Source organism: Pseudoliparis swirei, unplaced genomic scaffold (assembly GCF_029220125.1).
Source record: "Pseudoliparis swirei isolate HS2019 ecotype Mariana Trench unplaced genomic scaffold, NWPU_hadal_v1 hadal_29, whole genome shotgun sequence".
NCBI lineage: Eukaryota > Metazoa > Chordata > Actinopteri > Perciformes > Liparidae > Pseudoliparis > Pseudoliparis swirei.
The window spans coordinates 15659-36839 of record NW_026613265.1 but is presented as its reverse complement, the minus strand read 5'-3'; the positions used below and the strand labels follow the sequence as shown (position 1 = coordinate 36839).

Below are 21181 nucleotides of genomic sequence, written 5' to 3'. Positions count from 1 at the left end.
TGTGAGGCTCTTTCTTCAGTGCTAGCATGCTAACGAGCTAACGAGGCTCCGCCCATAAACACAGGACGCGGTGACGGATGAAAGCCAGTTTATTCATCAGGAACACACAAATAAATATAACCATAAGTTAAAGAGCTATTTACATTTCATTATTCCACGTTTCACTCGTCTGTAAAAAATAAAAATAAAAAAGCAAAGAGCAGCTCTCGACCTTTGACCCCTTCAGTGACCTCTGGACTCAGGGTTTAACAAGCGGATCACTATAATTGTTGTTGTTTGTTCTGCTTCAGTAGACGTGGGGAGGGTTTGTCCGTAGCGCTGGCCCTTTAAATCTGAGCTGCAGGTGAAGAGTAAACAAGAAAATAAAAACATCACAACACACAAAGTAGCAGGTCCTCCAGCACGGAGCCTTCATAGTCCAGCTGACACACACACACACAGACACACACAGAGACACACAGACACACACAGAGACACACACACAGAGACACACACACACATAGAGACACACAGACACACACACACACACACACAGACACACACACACAGAGACACACACACACAGACACACACACACAGAGACACACACACACACACACACAGAGACACACAGAAGCCGGCGTCCAGCACCACGAGGATTGTGGGAAACAGACTTCACGCCGTCCTGAAGCTGAAGTTTGAGAGAATTCTCAAAGAGATGAAGATACCGGATTTAACTTTTTACGGTGAAAACATCTGGTGACATGATTAGCCTAGCTTAGCACAATGACTCAGGGCTTACCGTAGCCTAGCTTAGCACAATGACTCAGGGTTTACCGTAGCCTAGCTTAGCACAATGACTCAGGGTTTACCGTAGCCTAGCTTAGCACAATGACTCAGGGTTTACCGTAGCCTAGCTTAGCACAATGACTCAGGGCTTACCGTAGCCTGGTTTAGCACAATGACTCAGGGCTTACCGTAGCCTAGTTTAGCACAATGAGTCAGGGGCTTAGTGTTGCAGCAAATTAAATATTTATAGTGTCTACTAGCTAGCATGCTAAACAATAGCATTTAGTTCTGAGGAGAAAACAGAAGCGTTAGCTAAACCAGCTAACAGCAAACCAAGATAAGGAAACCCGAAACTAGCTGCGAAGAGAAGCTAATATTTTGGTCTCTAAGAGAAGAAACATCTGACTTCTTGCTTCCTGTCTTCGTGCTGTGCTAAGCTAAGCTAAGCTAAACATGTCCTACGAACTGGACTCCAGAGGAATCAAGTGAAACATGTTTGTGGTTACTGGTGATGTCTCTCTCTCACTCGCGAGGGTCTTGATAGCTTCATGCTATCTGGACAAGGAGCGTCTACCTGACTCTGCTGCGGTCAGAGGGCCTAAAGTCCTTCATTGAGTCCTCATGAATGAAAAGAGTTTTGGTGTTAATGATTCAGGGTTGTTGGGGTGCAACAGAAAGGAGAAGGACGTGTTGCTGAGATCAGGACCTCTGGTCTCCATAGTCTCCCAATGGATCCATACTGGGATCAGGACCTCTGGTCTTCAAAGTCCCCCAATGGATCCATCCTGGGATCAGGACATCTGGTCTCCAAAGTCCCCCAATGGATCCATACTGGGATCAGGACCTCTGGTCTCCAAAGTCCCCCAATGGATCCATACTGGGATCAGAGGCCTCTGGTCTCCAAAGTCCCCCAATGGATCCATCCTGGGATCAGGACCTCTGGTCTCCAAAGTCCCCCAATGGATCCATACTGGGATCAGAGGCCTTTATGGTCTGTGACGTCCCTCAAAGGATCCAGAGGGAACTTTTAACGACATGCAGCGGACCCTCACCAGGTAAAAGATAAACGTCCAGGTCAAGAGACGGTGAAGCTACGAGAGCTGGTGGTGGAGCATCCAATGTCAATGGGGATGGTGAAGTTGGTGGCAGTGGTTGGTGGTGTTGGCGTTGGGTGTTGGCGGTGGCGGTGGCGGTGGGTGGTAGTATTGGGTGTTGGCGGTGGCGTTGGGTGTTGGCAGTGGGTGGTAGTGTTGGGTGTTGGCGGTGGCGGTGGGTGGTAGTGTTGGGTGTTGGCGGTGGGTGGTAGTGTTGGGTGTTGGCGGTGGGTGGTAGTATTGGGTGTTGGCGGTGGCGTTGGGTGTTTGGTGTTGGCGGTGGGTGGTAGTGTTGGGTGTTGGCGGTGGGTGGTAGTGTTGGGTGTTGGCGGTGGGTGGTAGTGTTGGGTGTTGGCGGTGGGTGGTAGTGTTGGGTGTTGGTGGGTGGTAGTGTTGGGTGTTGGCGGTGGGTGGTAGTGTTGGGTGGTAGTGTTGGGTGTTGGCGGTGGGTGGTAGTGTTGGGTGTTGGCGGTGGGTGGTAGTGTTGGCGGTGGTGGTGGGTGGTAGTGTTGGGTATTGGTGGATCATTTGGAGCGTCCACTAGACGAAGAAAGAGTCAGCATCAGCTTCGACCCCTCGACAGGTGGAGTCCCGGCAGCCTGCGGTGGGATCAGGAGTCAAGACACGAGTGCGAACAGAAACCCATCCGAGGGACGAATATTTAAACCCCGCCGCCCCTGAGAAAAACAAATATAGATAAATAAATCAAAGGTTGTGTTCAGGTCTTCATGTGGAGGACGTCCGATGTCCACCAGGTGTCCACCAGGTGTCCACAGACGTGCAGGTCGGCGACCCGGCGCCAACGGTCAAGGTCAAGTCTTCGAGCTGGGAGTGGGAGGAGCTAACCATCAGTCTGTGTGTGGGTTGGACCCTCAACTAGCTCCGCCCCCTCCCTGTAGCTCCACCATGGCTAGTGGTGGACCTCGTTGGCGATCAGACTGTCCTCCCCTGACTGAAAATCCGCCTCGTTGATGCTGCTCCCTCCGTTCAGCAGCTCCTCGTCTTGGGACGACCCTCGGTCCTCCTCGCCGCCGCCGCCGCCGCTGATGGCGGCGGCGGAGGCCGGCTCGTCCGAGGTCGGGTCCTGGAGGACCTGAGCGATGTACATCTGCTGCTGCTGCTGCTGCCAAACACAAGAACACAACCACGGTCAGGAGAGGAGCTCGAGCTGCCTCACTGAGGGGTCAAAGGTCGGAACACCAGACGCTCCAGCTAGCTCGGTGGTTTGTGGAAGTTCTGTCCGTCACCATCTTGGTTCTTATCAACCAATCAGGGCTGTGGACTCATGGAGTGTGACTGGCTGGACTATTTGTGGTTAATTCGTGCTAGATGCTAGCTTTAACACATGAAGCATAGACTTCTATACAACCAGAGGAGTCCCCCCTCAACTCACCTGAGACTTGGTGATGGGGGAGGACGAGGGACGAACTGGACGTCCGTTCTCGACGGTGTCCACTTCGTTGTCCTTGGTGTCAATCTGAGACAGAAGCAGAGCGAGTGAGTGCCGTGAGGTTTCTGGAGGTCGTAGAGGTCAAAGAGGTCACAGGAGGTTCTGGTACCTTGTAGTTGTGAGCGCTGAGGTACTTGAAGTGTCCGAAGCAGACGTGAGACAGACAGACCACGATGGTGATGATCAGGACCACCAGGGTGAACATGGAGGTCGGCGTCTCGAAACCTAGCGGTACACGAGCGGCTATCGTGAGTTAGCGTCCCTCACCTGGCGAATACCGACTCGTCCCGAGGGGGCGGGGCTTACCCGTGCGCACGGTGGAGAAGAAGAGCAGCCAGAAGAGGCAGAGGATGGGCGCCGCCACCACCTGGGTCACGGCCCCCGAGTGGATCTTCTTGTCCAGCTTGGAGGGCAGGTAGGCGTAGTACATGTTGTACCTGTCCACCAGGTGCTTCAGCAGCATGTACATCAGGCCTGAGGGACAGACACAGACTCAGCACCGGCCGGCCTCACGGCTCACCTGTGTCTGCAGCACTGACCGAAGGGCACGATGATGGGACAGGTGATGCTGTACGCCATCACCACGGTGAACACGTTCATCATCCACGCGTACGCCACGCCGAACTGGAACTCGTAGGCCTGGTGCTGAGGACCAGAGACGACCTCAGGGGACAGCATGGGCGCCACAGGGCGGCCTGGCCTCGAGTCCTCTAGACCGGTGGCTCTAGTCTGTCCTCTAGTCTCTCCTCTAGTCGTCCTCTAGTCCCTCCTCTAGTCGTCCTCTAGTCGTCCTCTAGTCTCTCCTCTAGTCCCTCCTCTAGTCGTCCTCTAGTCTCTCCTCTAGTCCCTCCTCTAGTCGTCCTCCAGTCCTCTAGTCCCTCCTCTAGTCTCTCCTCTAGTCCCTCCTCTAGTCATCCTCTAGTCCCTCCTCTAGTCCTCTAGTCGTCCTCTAGTCCCTCCTCTAGTCCCTCCTCTAGTCCTCACTCTAGTCCTCCTCTAGTCCCTCCTCTAGTCCTCCTATAGTCCTCTAGTCCCTCCTCTAGTCCTCTAGTCCCTCCTCTAGTCTCTCCTCGTCCTCCCAGGTCCCCTCCTCTCCTCCTCTAGTCGTCCTCTAGTCTCTCCTCGTCTCTCCTCTAGTCCCTCCTCTAGTCGTCTTCTAGTCGTCCTCTAGTCGTCCTCTAGTCTCTCCTCTAGTCGTCCTCCAGTCCTCTAGTCCCTCCACTAGTCGTCCTCTAGTCCCTCCTCTAGTCGTCCTCTAGTCTCTCCTCTAGTCCCTCCTCTAGTCCTCTAGTCTCTCCTCTAGTCCCTCCTCTAGTTGTCCTCTAGTCGTCCTCTAGTCCCTCCTCTAGTCCTCTAGTCTCTCCTCTAGTCGTCCTCTAGTCTCTCCTCTAGTCGTCCTCTAGTCCCTCCTCTAGTCGTCCTCTAGTCGTCCTCTAGTCCCTCCTCTAGTCCTCTAGTCTCTCCTCTAGTCCCTCCTCTAGTCTCTCCTCTAGTCCCTCCTCTAGTCCGTCCTCTAGTCTCTCCTCTAGTCGTCCTCCAGTCCTCCTGGTCCTCTCCAGTCATCCTCTGGTCTCCTCCTGTCTCCTCTAGTCTCTCCTCTGGTGGGTCCTCTAGTCTCCTCTGGGTCCTCCTCTAGTCCTCCTCAGTTCCTCTCCTCAGTCCCTCAGTCCTGTACTCCGTCCTCAAGTCCCTCCTATAGTCCTCTAGTCCCTCCTCTAGTTGTCCTCTAGTCCCTCCTCTAGTCCTCTAGTCTCTCCTCTAGTCCCTCCTCTAGTTGTCCTCTAGTCGTCCTCTAGTCCTCACTCTAGTCCTCCTCTAGTCGTCCTCTAGTCCCTCCTCTAGTCGTCCTCTAGTCTCTCCTCTAGTCCTCTAGTCCCTCCTCTCTCATCTAGTCCGTCCTCTAGTCCTCTAGTCGTCCTCTAGTCCCTCCTCTAGTCCTCTAGTCTCCTCTAGTCTCTCCTCTAGTCCTCTAGTCCCTCCTCTAGTCTCTCATCTAGTCCGTCCTCTAGTCGTCCTCTAGTCCCTCCTCTAGTCTTCCTCTAGTCCCTCCTCCCTCGCCTCCTCTAGTCCCTCCTCTGGTCTTCCTCTAGTCCTCCTCTGGTCCCAGTCGGTCCTCTAGTCGTCCTCTAGTCCCTCCTCTAGTCCTTCCTCTAGTCGTCCTCTAGTCCCTCCTCTACTCCGTCCTCTAGTCGTCCTCTAGTCCCTCCTCTAGTCGTCCTCTAGTCGTCCTCTACTCCGTCCTCTAGTCCCTCCTCTAGTCCTCTAGTCGTCCTCTAGTCCCTCCTCTACTCCGTCCTCTAGTCGTCCTCTAGTCGTCCTCTACTCCGTCCTCAAGTCCGTCCTCTACTCCGTCCTCTAGTCGTCCTCTAGTCCCTCCTCTAGTCCCTCCAGGGTCCCTAGTGGTCCTCTAGTCCTCCTCTGGTCCTCCTCCCTGGCCCTCCTCTCCTCCTCAGTCTCTAGTCGTCCTCTAGTCCTCTAGTCGTCCTCTAGTCGTCCTCTAGTCCCTCCTCTAGTCCTCTAGTCGTCCTCTAGTCCCTCCTCTAGTCGTCCTCTAGTCGTCCTCTACTCCGTCCTCTAGTCGTCCTCTAGTCCCTCCTCTAGTCCTCTAGTCGTCCTCTAGTCCCTCCTCTAGTGGTCCTCTGGTCCTCCTCTGGTCTCTCTAGTCCTCAGTCCCCTCCCTAGTCCTCCTCTGGTCCTCCTCTCCCTCAGTGGTCCTCTAGTCCCTCCTCTAGTCGTCCTCTAGTCGTCCTCTAGTCCTCCTCTAGTCCTCTAGTCTCTCCTCTAGTCGTCCTCCAGTCCTCTAGTCCTCTAGTCCCTCCTCTAGTCCTCTAGTCCCTCCTCTAGTCGTCCTCTAGTCCCTCCTCTAGTCGTCCTCTAGTCCCTCCTCTAGTCTCTCCTCTAGTCCCTCCTCTAGTCCTCTAGTCTCTCCTCTAGTCTCCCAGTCTCTGGTCCTCTGGTCCTCCTCTAGTCGTCCTCTAGTCTTCCTCTAGTCCCTCCTCTAGCCCTCCAGTCGTCCTCTAGTCCCTCCTCTAGTCCCTCCTCTAGTCTCTCCTCTAGTCCCTCCTCTAGTCCTCTAGTCTCTCCTCTAGTCTCTCCTCTAGTCGTCCTCTAGTCTCTCCTCTAGTCCTCAGTCCTCTGTCCTCCCTCTAGTCCTCTGGTCCCTCCTCTAGTCCTCCTCTAGTCCCGCTCTAGTCTCTCCTCTGGTCGTCCCTCTAGTCCCTCCCTCTAGTCCCCCTCTGGTCCTCCTCTGGTCCTCCTCTGGTCCTCTAGTCCCTCCAGTCCTCCTCCTGGTCCTCCTCTAGTCCAGTCCTCCTCTGTCGTCCCTCAGTCTCCCTCTAGTCCTCCTCTAGTCCTCTCAGTCCTCTAGGTCCTCCTCTAGTCTCCCTCCCAGTCCTCTAGTCCCTCTCTAGTCTCTCCTCTAGTCCCTCCTCTAGTCGTCCTCTAGTCTCTCCTCTAGTCCTCTAGTCCCTCCTCTAGTCTCTCCCCAGTCCCTCTGGTCCCTCCTCTAGTCGGCCCTCCAGTCCCTCCTCTGGTGGTCCTCCTAGTCTCTCCTCTAGTCCGTCCTCTAGTCTCTCCTCTAGTCCTCCTCTAGTCCTCCTCTAGTCCCTCTCTAGTCCTCTCAGTCCTCCTCCCTCCAGTCCCTCTAGTCCCTCCTCTAGTCGTCCTCTAGTCCCTCCTCCAGTCGTCCTCTAGTCCCTCCTCTAGTTGTCCTCTAGTCCCTCCTCTAGTCCCTCCTCTCTAGTCCCCTCAGTCCTCCTCTGGTCCTCCTCTAGTCCTCCTCTGAGTCCTCCTCTAGTCCCTCCAGTCGCCTCTGGTCCTCCTCTAGTCCTCCTCTAGTCCTCCTCTCTAGTCCCTCCTCAGTCCTAGTAGGTCCCTCTAGTCCCTCCTCTAGTATAGTCCTCCTCTAGTCCTCCTCTAGTCCCTCTCTAGTCTCTCCTCTAGTCCCTCCTCTAGTCGTCCTCTAGTCCCTCCTCTAGTCCTCCTCTAGTCCTCTAGTCCCTCCTCTAGTCCCTCCTCTAGTCGTCCTCTAGTCCTCCTCTAGTCCCTCCTCTAGTCCTCTAGTCGTCCTCTAGTCTCTCCTCTAGTCCCTCCTCTAGTCGTCCTCTAGTCTCTCCTCTAGTCCTCTAGTCCATCCTCTAGTCCCTCCTCTAGTCGTCCTCTAGTCTCTCCTCTAGTCCCTCCTCTAGTCGTCCTCTAGTCGTCCTCTAGTCCTCTAGTCCTCCAGTCGTCCTCTAGTCCCTCCTCTAGTCGTCCTCTAGTCCCTCCTCTAGTCCCTCCTCTAGTCCCTCCTCTAGTCCTTCCTCTAGTCGTCCTCCGTCCTCTAGTCCTCCTCTCAGTCCTCCCTCTAGTCCCTCCCTAGTCCTGTCTGGTCCTCCTCTACTCCCTCCCTCCTCAGTCCTCTAGTCCTCCTCAGTCCCTCTGGTCCCTCCTCTAGTCCTCCCTCTAGTCGCCCTCTGGTCCTCCTGGTCCTCCTCTAGTCCCTCCAGTCCCTCCTCTAGTCCTCCTCTAGTCGCCCCTCAGTCCTCCAGTCCTCCTCTGTCCCTCCTCTACTCCAGTCCCTCCTCTAGTCCTCTCCTCTGTCCTCTAGTCCTCCTCTGGCCTCCCTCTCCTCCAGTCCTCTCCTCTAGTCCCCCTCTGGTCCTCCTCACTCGCCCCAGTCCTCTAGTCCCTCCTCTAGTCGTCCTCTAGTCCCTCCTCTAGTCCCTCCTCTAGCCCTCCAGTCGTCCTCTAGTCCCTCCTCTAGTCGTCCCCTCAGTCCCTCCTCAGTCCCCTCTAGTCCTCCTCTAGTCCTCCCCAGTCCTCTCAGTCCTCCTCAGTCCTCTAGTCCTCCAGTCGTCCTCTAGTCTCTCCTCTAGTCGTCCTCTAGTCCCTCCTCTAGTCGTCCTCTAGTCCCTCCTCTAGTCCCTCCTCAGTCGCCCTAGTCGCCCTCTAGTCCCTCCCTCCTCCTCCAGCCCCTCTAGTCGCCCACTCCTCTAGTCTTCCTCTAGTCCCTCCTCTAGTCCTCCTCAGTCCTCCTCCCTAGTCCTCCTCCCTCCTCTAGTCCCTCCTCTAGTCCTCCTCTAGTCCTCCTCTAGTCTCCTCTAGTCCCTCCTCTAGTCGTCCTCTAGTCCCTCCCTAGTCGCCCTTCTAGTCGCCCCAGTCTCTAGTCCTCCTCTAGTCCTCCCCGTCCCTCAGTCAGTCCTCCTCTAGTCCTCTAGTCCTCTCTAGTCCTCCTCTCCGTCCCCAGTCCCTCTAGTCGTCCTCTAGTCCCTCCTCTCTCATCTAGTCCCTCCTCTAGTCCTCCTCTAGTCCCCTAGTCCTCTCTAGTCCTCCCCAGTCCCTCCTAGTCGCCCCCTCAGTCCCTCTCCTCTAGTCCTCTAGTCGTCCCTCTCAGTCGCCCCTCTAGTCGCCTCAGTCTCCTCTCTAGTCGCCCTCCTCCTCTAGTCCCTCTCAGTCCTCCTCTAGTCCTCTAGTCCTCCTCTAGTCTCTCCTCTAGTCCTCTAGTCCTCTAGTCCTCCCCTCCTCCTCAGTCCCAGGTCCTCCTCTAGTCCCTCCTCTAGTCCTCCTCTAGTCGTCCTCTAGTCTCTCCTCTAGTCCTCACTCTAGTCCTCCTCAGTCCCTCTAGTCCCTCCTCTCTCATTCAGTCGCCCCCAGTCCCTCCCCTCTAGTCCTCCCCAGTCCTCTAGTCGTCCTCTAGTCGTCCTCTAGTCCCTCCTCTAGTCCCTCCTCTAGTCGTCCTCTAGTCCCTCCTCTAGTCCCTCCTCTAGTCGTCCTCTAGTCCCTCCTCTAGTCCCTCCTCTAGTCCCTCCTCTAGTCCTTCCTCTAGTCGTCCTCTAGTCCCTCCTCTAGTCCCTCCTCTAGTCCCTCCTCTAGTCCTCTAGTCGTCCTCTAGTCTCTCCTCTAGTCCCTCCTCTAGTCGTCCTCTAGTCCCTCCTCCAGTCGTCCTCTAGTCCCTCCTCTAGTCCCTCCTCTAGTCCTCCTCTAGTCCCTCCTCTAGTCTCTCCTCTAGTCCCTCCTCTAGTCGTCCTCTAGTCCCTCCTCTAGTCTTCCTCTAGTCCCTCCTCTAGTCCTCCAGTCGTCCTCTAGTCCCTCCTCTAGTCCCTCCTCCCTCCTCTACTCCCTCCTCTACTCTGTCCTCTAGTCCCTCCTCTAGTCCTCCTCTCAGTCGCCCCTCTAGTCCTCCTCCAGTCCTCCCTCTAGTCGCCTCTCAGTCCCTCCTCTAGTCGTCCTCTAGTCCCTCCTCTAGTCCCTCACCGGCCCTCTGTCCTCCTCCTCTAGTTCTCTAGTCCCTCTAGTCCTCCTCTCCTCTAGTCCTCCTCTAGCTCTGTCCCTCCTCTAGTCGCCCTCAGTCCCTCCCAGTCCTCCTCTAGTCCCAGGCCTCCCTAGTCGCCCCTCAAGTCCGTCCTCTAGTCGTCCTCTAGTCGTCCTCTACTCCGTCCTCTAGTCGTCCTCTAGTCGTCTCCAGTCGCTCTAGTCCCCTCAGCCCCCCCTCCTCTGTCCGCCTAGTCCCCCTCTAGTCGCTCCCCAGTCCTCTTAGTCCCCCTCTAGTCGCCCTCAGTCCTCCTCTCCTCAGTCCTCCTCTAGTCCCTCCCTCTAGGGCTCCCCTCTAGTCGCCCTCTACTCTAGTCCTCCCTCAGTCCCTCTCTAGTCCTCTAGTCGCCCTTCAGTCCTCCAGCCTAGTCCCTCCTCTGTCCGCCCCAGTCGCCCTCTAGTCGCCCTCCTCTAGCCCCAGTCCCTCTAGCCCTCTAGTCCTCCTCTAGTCCTCCAGTCGCCCCTCAGTCCTCCTCCGCCCTTAGTCCTCCTCCGTCCCTCTAGTCCTCCTCAGTCCCCTCTAGTCGGCCCTTCTCGTCCCCCAGTCCTCCTCTAGTCCCTCTAGTCGTCCTCTAGTCCTCCCCCAGTCGCCCTAGTCGCCCCTCTCCTCCTCTAGTCCTCCTCGCCCTTCTAGTCGCCCCTCTAGTCGCCCTCTAGTCGCCCTTCCGCCCCAGTCGTCCTCAAGTCCGTCCTCTAGTCGTCCTCTACTCCGTCCTCTAGTCGTCCTCTAGTCCCTCCTCTAGTCGTTCTCTAGTCGCCCCTCCCTCCGTCCTCCGGCCCTCTAGTCGCCTCGCCTTCAGGCCCTCCAGTCCCCCAGTCGCCTTCAGTCTGCCCCCAGTCCTCTAGTCCCTCCCACGTTTCAGTCCCCTCTAGTCCTCCCTCTAGTCCCCTAGTCGCCCTCTAGTCCCTCCCCTCCTCTAGTCGTCCTCTAGTCCCTCTAGTCCCTCCTCTAGTCCCCTCTAGTCGCCCTCAGTCGCCCTCCTCTGTCCGTCCTCTAGTCAGTCCTCTAGTCGCCTTCAGTCCCTCCTCCTCTAGTCGCCCTTCAGTCGCCCCTCTAGTCGCCCCTCAGTCCCTCCTCTCATCGTCCCTCTAGTCGCCCCCAGTCCTCCTCTAGTCCTCCTCTAGTCGCCCCTAGTCGTCCCTCAGTCCCTCCTCTAGTCGCCCTCTACCCTCACTCCGGCCCTCCCTCTAGTCCTCCTCAGTCCTCCCTGTCCCTAGTCCCTTCAGTCCTCTCAGTCCTCTAGTCGCCCTTCAGTCCCTCCTGTCGTCCTAGTCGCCCCCTCTAGTCCTCCTCTAGTCGCCCCCTCAAGCGTCGCCCTTCAGTCCCTCCTCTAGTCCCCTCAGTCCTCCCCCAGTCCGTCCTCTAGTCTCTCCCTCAGTCCCTCCTCTCACCCCTCTACTCCGCCCCTCTACTCCGTCCTCTAGTCGTCCTCTAGTCCTCTAGTCGTCCTCTAGTCCCTCCTCTAGTCGTCCTCTACTCCGTCCTCTACTCCGTCCTCAAGTCCCTCCTCTAGTCCTCTAGTCGTCCTCTAGTCGTCCTCTAGTCCTCTAGTCGCTCCTCTAGTCCTCCCTCTAGTCGCTCTTCCCTCTAGTCCCTCTACTCCGCCTCAAGTCCTCCTCTAGTCCCTCTAGTCGCCCCTTCAGTCCTCACCCTTCTGACGTCGGCTCAGTCTGCGGCCGAGCGGGCCAGGCAGAGGCGGATCATGTACATGAGCAGTCCGGGGATCCTCAGCAGGTCCATGGCGTTCCCGATGAACGCCGAGGCGATGACGTAGTTCACGAAGAACGCTCCGTTGTCCGGCAGGAAGACGCACCTGAAGGGGACACGGCGGCGTCTCTGGCTCAGCTTCAGAATAAAACTCCTTGTTTTAATACATATTAAAGTTTAACATCTGGACTCACTCAAATCTGACCGTCTAGGAACTTCATCATCAAGGAAGAAAACATCCAGACTGGAAAACAGATCATTCAGTGAGGAGGTCAGAGGTCAAACGTCAGAGGTCACTCAGGGACTCTCACAGCGAGCGGTTTGTATTACCTGCTGAGTCCAAGAGACGGCAGCAGCAGAACCATGAAGATCAGGAACGTGTAACACTTATGCATCGTGGTCCGGTTCTCTCCAGACCTGGAGACACAGAGGTCAAGGTCAACGCAAGGTCACTAGACAGAGGGGCAGGGTCAACGCAAGGTCACTAGACAGAGGTCATGGGTCAACTCAACGCCCTAGAGTCCTCCCCAGGTCTAGTCGCCCCTCTAGTCTGCACCTCTTGACGCTGAGCGGGCGGCTCGCGGCCGAGCGGGCCAGGCCAAGGGCGGATCAGAGGTGGCGAGCAGTCAGTCACAAGGATCACTCAGTAGGTCACATGGCGTTCCCGATGAACGCCGAGGCGATGACGTAGTTCAAGGCGAACGCCTGCTATCCGGCAGGAAGACGCACCTGAAGGGGACACGGCGGCGTCTCTGGCTCAGCTTCAGAATAAAACTCCTTGTTTTAATACATATTAAAGTTTAACATCTGGACTCACTCAAATCTGACCGTGACATCGTCCAGGAACTTCTTATCGAAGAGCCAGCGGAAGAAAACATCCAGACTGGAAAACAGATCATTCAGTGAGGAGGTCAGAGGTCAAAACGCCGAGGTCACCTTCAGACTCTCTACAGCGAGCGGTTTGTATTACCTGCTGAGTCCAAGAGACGGCAGCAGCAGAACCATGAAGATCAGGAACGTGTAACACTTATGCATCGTGGTCCGGTTCTCTCCAGACCTGGAGACACAGAGGTCAAGGTCAACGCAAGGTCACTAGACAGAGGGGCAGGGTCAACGCAAGGTCACTAGACAGAGGTCATGGGTCAACTCAACGTCACTAGACAGAGGTCAGGGTCAACTCAAGGTCACTAGACAGAGGTCAGCAAGGTCACTTGATGCAGAGGTCAGGGTCAACACGTCACTCAGACAGAGGTCAGGGTCAACATCCACACTAGACAGAGGTCAGGGGGTCAACTGCAAGGTCACTAGAGGTCAGGGCAAGGTCACTAGACAGAGGTCAGGGTCAACTGTCACTAGACAGAGGTCAGGGTCAGGTCACTAGAGTCAGGCTCAAGGGTCACTAGGTCACGGACTCAGAGGAGGCACAGGTCAGGGTCAACACAAGGTCACTAGACAGAGGTCAGAACTCAAGGTCACTAGACAGAGGTCAGGGTCAACACTCAGGCTACTAGACAGAGGTCAGGGTCAACGGCGTCACTAGACAGAAGTCAGGGTCAATGCAAGGTCACTAGACAGAGGTCAGGGTCAACTCAAGGTCACGAGACAGAGGTCAGGGTCAACTCAAGGTCACTAGACAGAGGTCAGGGTCAACTCAAGGTCACTAGACAGAGGCTAGGGGTCAACACAAGGTCACTAGACAGAGGGGTCAACGCAAGGGTCACTAGACAGAGGTCAGGGTCAATCTCAAGGTCACTAGACAGAGGTCAGGGTCAACTCAAGGTCACTTAGACAGAGGTCGGTCAACACTAGGTCACTTCAGACAGAGGTCAGGGTCAACAGGTCACTAGACAGAGAAAAGTCAGGGTCACTCAAGGTCACTAGGACAGAGGTCAGTCAACACAAGGCTACTAGACAGAGGTCAGGGTCAACTCCAAGGTCACTAGACAGAGGTCAGGGGCCACTACCTAGGTCACTAGACAGAGGTCAGGGTCAACTCAAGGTCACTAGACAGAAGTCAGGGTCAATGCAAGGTCACTAGACAGAGGAGGTCACGAGGTAGTCAGTCACTGAGACAGAGTGTCAGGGTCAGGTCACTAGACAGAGGTCAGGCAAGGTCACTAGACAGAGGTCAATCAACATAAAGGTCACTCAGACAGAGGTCAGGGTCAACTCAAGGTCACTTTTCGTAGACAGAGGTCAGGGTCAACTCTCAGGTCACTAGACAGAGGTCTTGTGGGTCAACTCAAGGTCACTTGAGGACAGAGGGTCAGGGGTCAACTCAAAGGTCACTTAGACAGAGGTCAGGGTCAACAAGGTCACTTAGACAGAGGTCAGGGTCAACTCAAGGTCACTAGACAGAGGTCAGGGTCAACGCAAGGGGTCACTAGACATGGTGAGGTCAGGGTCAAAGGTCACTAGATAGAGGTCAGGGTCAACACGTAAGGTCACTAGACAGAGGTCAGGGGAGACAGAGGTCAGGGCTCACAAGGTCACTAGACAGGAGGTCAGGGTCAATGCAAGGTCATCAGATAGAGGTCAGGTCACTGCAAGGTCACTAGACAGAGGCCGTGGTCAACACTAGGTCACTAGGACAGAGGTCAGGGTCAACGGTCAAGGTCACTAGGACAGGAGGTCAGGGTCAATGCAAGGTCACTAGACAGAGGCTGTGGGTCAATGTTAGTCACTAGACAGGAGGTCAGGTCTGGCCGCAAGGGGGTCACTAGACAGAGGTCAGGTCAACTCAAGGTCACTTAGGATGAGGTCAGGGTCAACAAAGGTCACTAGACAGAAGCTGTACAACTCAAGGTCACTAGACAGAGGTCAGGGTCAATGCAAGGTCACTAGACAGAGGTCATGGTCAACACTAGGTCACTAGACAGAGGTCAGGGTCAACTCAACGCTACTAGGACAGGAGGTCAGGTCAACTCAAGGTCAGGTCATTAGACAGAGTGTCAGGGGTCAACTGTCACTAGACAGAGGTCAGGGTCAACCTTGCTATCACTAGACAGAGGTCAGGTCAACTTCACTAGACAGAGGTTGCAGGGTCAACACAAGGGTCACTAGACAGAGGTCAGGGTCAACACAAGGTCACTAGACAGAGCAAGGTCGAGGTCAGGGTCAACACGGTCAGCTAGACAGAGGTCAGGGAGACAGGAGGTCAGGGTCAACTCAAGGTCACTAGACAGAGGTCAGGGGTCAATGGGGTCACTAGACAGAGGTCAGGGTCAACACAAGGTCACTAGACAGAGGTCAGGGTCAACGCGAAGTGTCACTTAGACAGAAGTCAGGGTCGTTCAAGGTCACTTTATAGACAGAGGCTGTGGGTCAACGCAAGGTCACTAGACAGAGGTCAGGGTCAACATCCAAGGTCACTAGACAGAGGTCAGGGTCAATGCAAGGTCACCAGACAGAGGCTCAGGCTTCAACTCAAGGTCACCAGACAAGAGGTCAGGTCAACTCAGGTCACTAGACAGAGGTCAGGGCCAACGTAAGGTCACTAGGACAGAGGTCAGGGTCAACACTCAAGGTCACTTAGACAGAGGTCAGGGCTCAACACAAGGTCACTAGACAGAGGCTCAGGGTCAACACTAGGTCAGCTAGGACAGAGGCCAGGGCCAACGCAAGGTCACTAGACAGAGGGGCAGGGTCAACGCAAGGTCACTAGATAGAGGTCAGGGCCAACCTCCAAGGTCACTCAGACAGAGGTCAGGGCTAACCTCAAGGTCACTAGACAGAGGTCAGGGTCAACTCAAGCGTCAGGGGTCAACACAAGGTCACTAGACAGAGGTCAGGGGTCAACAAGGTCACTAGACAGAGGTCAGTCAATGCCAGGTCACTAGTCAGAGGTCAGGGTCAACACTAGGTCACTAGACAGAGGTTAGTGTCAATGCAAGGTCACCAGTCAGAGGTCAGGGTCAACATCAAGTCACTAGACAGAGGTCAGGGTCAATGCAAGGTCACGATGAGGTCAGGGGTCAACACTAGTCACTAGACAGGAGTCAGGGTCAACACAAGGTCACTAGACAGAGGTCAAGGTCACTAGACAGAGGTCAGGGTCAACACAAGGTCACTAGACAGAGGTCAGGGTCAACACAAGGTCACTAGACAGAGGTCAGGGTCAACTCAAGGTCACTAGACAGAGGTCAGGGTCAACACAAGGTCACTAGACAGAGGTCAGGGTCAATGCAAGGTCACTAGAGGTCGGGCTTCAACGCAAGGTCACTAGACAGAGGTCAGGGTCAACGTAAGGTCACTAGACAGAGGTCAGGGTCAACGACAGAGGCTAGGGTCAGGTCACTAGACAGAGGTCAGGGTCAACTCAAGGTCACTAGACAGAAGTCAGGGTCAACTCAAGGTCACTAGACAGAAGTCAGGGTCAACTCAAGGTCACTAGACAGAGGCCAGGGTCAAAACAAGGTCACTAGACAGAGGTCAGGGTCAACAAGGTCACTGAGGTCAGGGTCAACACACAAGGTCACTAGACAGAGGTCAGGGTCAACTCAAGGTCACTAGACAGAGGTCAGGGTCAATGCAAGGTCACTAGACAGAGGTCAGGGTCAACTCAAGGTCACTAGACAGAGGTCAGGGTCAATGCAAGGTCACTAGACAGAGGTCAGGGTCAACACTAGGTCACTAGACAGAGGTCAGGGTCAATGCAAGGTCACTAGACAGAGGTCAGGGTCAACGCTAGGTCACTAGACAGAGGTCAGCAAGGTCACTAGACAGACAGAGGTCAGGGTCAACACTAGGTCACTAGACAGAGGTCAGGGTCAACACAAGGTCACTAGACAGAGGTCAGGGTCAACTCAAGGTCACTAGACAGAGGTCAGGGTCAACTCAAGGTCACTAGACAGAGGTCAGGGTCAACACTAGGTCACTAGACAGTCAGGGTCAACTCAAGGTCACTAGACAGAGGTCAGGGTCAACTCAAGGTCACGGACAGAGGCTAAGCTGCCGCAAGGTCAGATAGAGGTCAGGCTAACACAAGGTCACTAGATATTGAGGTCAGGGCTTAACTCAAGGTCACTTGACAGAGGCTTAAATACGTAAGGTCACTAGATAGAAGCCGGGTCAACAAGGTCACTAGACAGAGGTCAGGTCAATGTAAGGTCACTAGACAGAGGTCAGGGTCACAAGGTCACTAGACAGAGGTCAGGGTCAACACAAGGTCATCACTCAAGGGACAGAGGTCAGGGTCAACAGACAGAGGTCAGTCAATCCAAATACTAGATGAGGCTAGGTCAACTCATGCCCAGACAGAGGTCAGAAATAACCTGCTGTCAGGGTCAACACAAGGTCACTAGACAGAGGTCAGGGTCAAGGTCACTAGACAGAGGTCAGGGAGGCTACTAGACAGAGGTCAGGGTCAATGCAAGGTCACTAGACAGAGGTCAGGGGCCAACGGCCAGTCATTAGACAGAGGTCAGGGGTCAACACAAGGTCACTAGACAGAGGTCAGGGTCAATGCAAGGTCACTAGACAGAGGTCAGGGTCAACTCAAGGTCACGAGACAGAGGTCAGGGTCAACAAAGGTCACTAGACAGAGGTCAGGGTCAACACAAGGTCACTAGACAGGGCTAGTCACAAGGTCATCAGGACAGAGGTCAGGTCAACTCAAGGCTTGAGACAGAGGTCAACTCAAGGTCACTAGACAGAGGTCAGGGTCAATGCAAGGTCACTAGACAGAGGTCATGGTCAACACTAGGTCACTAGACAGGTTGGGCCAACCTCAAGGCTACTAGATGAGGTCAGGGGTCAACACAAGGTCACTAGACAGAGGTCAGGGTCAACTCAAGGTCACTAGACAGAGGTCAGGGTCAATGCAAGGTCACTAGACAGAAGTCAGTCAATACAAGGTCACTAGACAGAGGTCAACAACCTGGGTCACTAGACAGAGTTTCAGGGTCAACAGGTACGTCACTAGATGAGGTCAACATACACATTAGAGAGGTCAGGGTCAATGTTACTAGATTAGGGTCAACAAGGTCACTAGACAGAGGTCAGGCCAATGCAAGGTCACTAGACAGAGGTCAAGGTCAACGCAAGGTCACTAGACAGAGGTGGCACCCAAGGTCACTAGACAGAGCTGGGGTCAACCTTGGCTAAATACTAGACAGAGGTCAGTCAACAGCAGGCTTCAATGGACAGGGTCAACCAAGGTCACTAGACAGAGGTCAGGGTCAACACAAGGTCACTAGACAGAGGTCAGGGTCAACGTAAGGTCACTAGACAGAGGTCAGGGCGGGGTCAACTCAAGGTCACTAGACAGGAGTCAGGGTCAACCTGGGTCACTAGATGAGGTCAGGGTCAACTAGACAGAGGTCAGGGTCACAAGGTCATTAGCAGACAGAGGTCAGGGTCATCAAGGTCACTAGAGGAAAGCGGGGTCGGTCAATGCTGGGTCACTGGACAGGTCCGGGGGTCGCTTTGGTCACTGAGGCAGGGGTCAAGACAGAGGTCAGGGTCAACGAAGGTCACTAGACAGAGGTCAGGCCAACTCAAGGTCACTAGACAGAGGTCAGGGTCACACAAGGTCACCAGGACAGAGGTCAAGGTCAACGCAAGGTCACTGATGAGGCAGTCAACACAAGGTCAGGGTCAGAGGTCGCCTGGACGGGGTCGGGTCAACACAAGGTCACTAGACAGAGGTCAGGTCAATGGGTGTAGACAGAGGTCAGGGTCAACAAGGGTCACTAGACAGAGGTCAGGGGTCAACACAAGGTCACTAGACAGAGGTCAGGGTCGGTCAGGGTCAAGGTCACTAGACAGAGGTCAGGGTCAACAAGGTCACTAGACAGAGGTCAGGGTCAACTCAAGGTCACTAGACAGAGGTCAGGGTCAACTCAAGGTCACTAGACAGAGGTCAGGGTCAATGCAAGGTCACTAGACAGAGGTCAGGGTCAACTCAAGGTCACTAGACAGAGGTCAGGGTCAACACAAGGTCACTAGACAGAGGTCAGGGTCAACTCAAGGTCACTAGACAGAGGTCAGGGTCAACACTAGGTCACTAGACAGAGGTCAGGGTCAACACAAGGTCACTAGACAGAGGTCAGGGTCAACGCAAGGTCACTAGACAGAGGTCAGGGTCAACTCAAGGTCACGAGACAGAGGCCAGGGTCAACTCAAGGTCACCAGATGATATTGTAATAACTCCGTCACTCAGACAGAGGTCAGGTCACAACTCAAGGTCACTAGACAGGTCAGGTCAACACAAGGTCACTGACAGAGGCCAGGGTCAACTCCAAGGTCACTAGACAGAGGTCAGGGTCAACACAAGGTCACCAGGACAGAGGTCAGGGTCAACCAAGGTCACTAGACAGAAGTCCAGGGGTCTATATAGGTCACTAGACAGAGGTCAGGGTCAACTCCAAGGTCTTGGGGGATGGAGGAGGCTCTGTGGGGTCAGCCACCAGCCTACTAGACAGAGGTCAGGTCAACCTCCAAGGTCACTTTGGACAGAGGTCAGGGTCACAATGCACAAGGTCACTAGACAGAGGTCAGGGTCAACTCAAGGCTCACTAGACAGAGGTCACCAACACTCAAGGTCACTAGACAGGAGGTCAGGGTCAACCCAAGGTCACTATAGGCAGGCCAACACAAGGTCACTAGACAGAGGTCAGGGGTCAACATACATTACATTGACAGAGGTCAGGGTCAATCAAGGTCATTGGGATAGAAGTCAGGGTTCAATTAGTCACTGGGACAGAGGTCAGGGTCAACACTAGGTCACTAGACAGAGGTCAGGGTCAATGCAAGGTCACTAGACAGAGGTCATGGTCAACACTAGGTCACTAGACAGAGGTCAGGGTCAACTCAAGGTCACTAGACAGAGGTCAAATACAATGGTCAGCCAGAGGTCAGGGTCAACTCAAGGTCACTAGATGAGCTGTGGGTCAACGAAGGTCATCAGTAGACAGAGGTCAGGGGTCAACTTAAGGCTCAGAGCAGTCAGGGGCTCACGACTAGGTCAGGCTGGACAGGTCAGGGTCAACCTGTCACTAGTATTAGAGGCTGTGGGTCAATGGCAAGGTCAATACTAGACAGAGTGTCAGGGTCAATCAAGGTCACGACAGAGGTCAGGGTCAACCCAAGGTCACTAGAGACAGAGGTCAGGGGTCAACTCAAGGTCACTAGAGAGGTCAGGGTCAACTCAAGGTCACGAGACAGAGGTCAGGGTCAACTCAAGGTCACTAGACAGAGGTCAGGGTCAACTCAAGGTCACTAGACAGAGGTCAGGGTCAATGCAAGGTCACTAGACAGCAGGCCATTGTTGACACTTGACCTGGACTTGATGACCTCATTAAGACTTGAGGAACCTAGGACGTGACCTGCAGCCGCGTGGGAACACTCAGGCTGGTCTTATCGTCCCAGACTGGTGGTTCTGGCGGTACCTGGTCCAGTGGGCCTCGAAGAAGGCCGAGTAGTAGACGATGGTGGGCAGCAGGGCGGAGAAGGCCCAGAGCAGCAGCGTGGGGAAGAACTGCGTGACGATGGGGTTCTGCAACAGAGAGCCACAGTCAGCCGCTGGAGGCTGCAGCTGGAGGCCGGCGGCGGAGCCTTACGTTGAGGTACTCCACCGGCTTCGTGACGTTGAACTTGTCCATGGTGGAGATGATGATGGCGGGGGTGGTGAGGAAGAAGAGCAGGAGGAAGAGGATGCAGTTGATGATGAAGCAGCGGATCCACCAGGAGACTCCGCCCAGCGACAGGTGCTCCCTGCAGGAAGGAACCGGGACACGTCAGCTGAGAGGCTACCGGCGCGCCATTGGTCGGTGTGCGGTCGCCTTGTGGGCGTGAGCCAGGACCTACCAGCGGACGCTCTCATGGGTCGGGCGCACATTTGAGACGCCCAGTTGTAAATCGCAGCGGCCGGGCTGAACTGAGAGGAGCGTTGGCCCATTAAGCGACACCGGCAGCCCTGAACCTGACAGGCGTTAAAGTCCTTCAGAATGCTGTGGAGCAGAGGGGGAGGAGTCACATGGAGGAGGAGGCGGGGTCAGAGTACGGATGATTAAAGGTGAACTCACATGGCCGTCATGGACTCGTTCTGGAAGGTGACGAAGGCCATGCCCAGCGGTTTGGTGTGGACCTTCTCCTTCTCCTTCCGGTACTCCTCCTTCAGCTTGGATTCCGTCTTGGTGTAGTAGCTCACCGCCTCCTCCTGAGGACCAATGCTAACATGCTAACCGGCTAACGCCACTTCACCCAGAGCATCTGACCAGACGATGTGCTACGGAGCCCTGAAACGCTCATCTACAAGAAGTGATGTCATGAAACACTCATGGCTACGGGGAAACTTTACCGGGTAACCGTGGTGACATGTGGTAACCAGGTGACATGTGGTGACATGTGGTAACCAGGACATAAAAACTGGGTGGTAACATGTGGTAAACAGGGTGACATGTGGTAACCAGGTGACGTGGTGACATGTGGTAACCAGGTGACATGTGGTAACCGTGGTAACATGTGGTAAACAGGTGACATGTGGTAACCAGGTGACATGTGGTAACCGTGGTAACATGGGGTAACCGTGGTGACATGTGGTAACCAGGTGACATGTGGTAACCGTGGTAACATGTGGTAAACAGGCGGTTAGCGTGCAATCCAGGTGACATGTGGTGACATGTGGTAACCAGGTAACATGTGGTAACCGTGGTAACATGTGGTAACCAGGTGACATGTGGTAACCAGGTGACATGTGGTAACCAGGTGACATGTGGTAACCAGGTAACATGTGGTAACCAGGTGACATGTGGTAACCAGGTGACATGTGGTAACCGTGGTAACATGTGGTAACCGTGGTGACATGTGGTAACCAGGTGACATGTGGTAACCAGGTAACATGTGGTAACCAGGTGACATGTGGTAACC

At 54.9% G+C, this 21181-nt stretch overlaps 1 protein-coding gene across 1 annotated transcript in view; it reads right to left on the bottom strand.

The window, feature by feature from the left end:
* Window positions 1–73: 73 nt before the first annotated feature.
* LOC130191244 (CSC1-like protein 2) overlaps window positions 74–21181 on the bottom strand; it is a 34612-nt gene continuing 13504 nt past the window's right edge. Inside the window, 12 exon segments of the mRNA XM_056410908.1 lie at window positions 74–2989; window positions 3257–3339; window positions 3422–3537; window positions 3619–3786; window positions 3852–3957; window positions 11255–11417; window positions 12129–12194; window positions 12282–12368; window positions 19702–19808; window positions 19873–20026; window positions 20128–20262; window positions 20338–20471. Of these exon segments, the coding sequence (XP_056266883.1) occupies window positions 2773–2989; window positions 3257–3339; window positions 3422–3537; window positions 3619–3786; window positions 3852–3957; window positions 11255–11417; window positions 12129–12194; window positions 12282–12368; window positions 19702–19808; window positions 19873–20026; window positions 20128–20262; window positions 20338–20471 (1536 nt within the window). The 3' untranslated portion in view covers window positions 74–2772.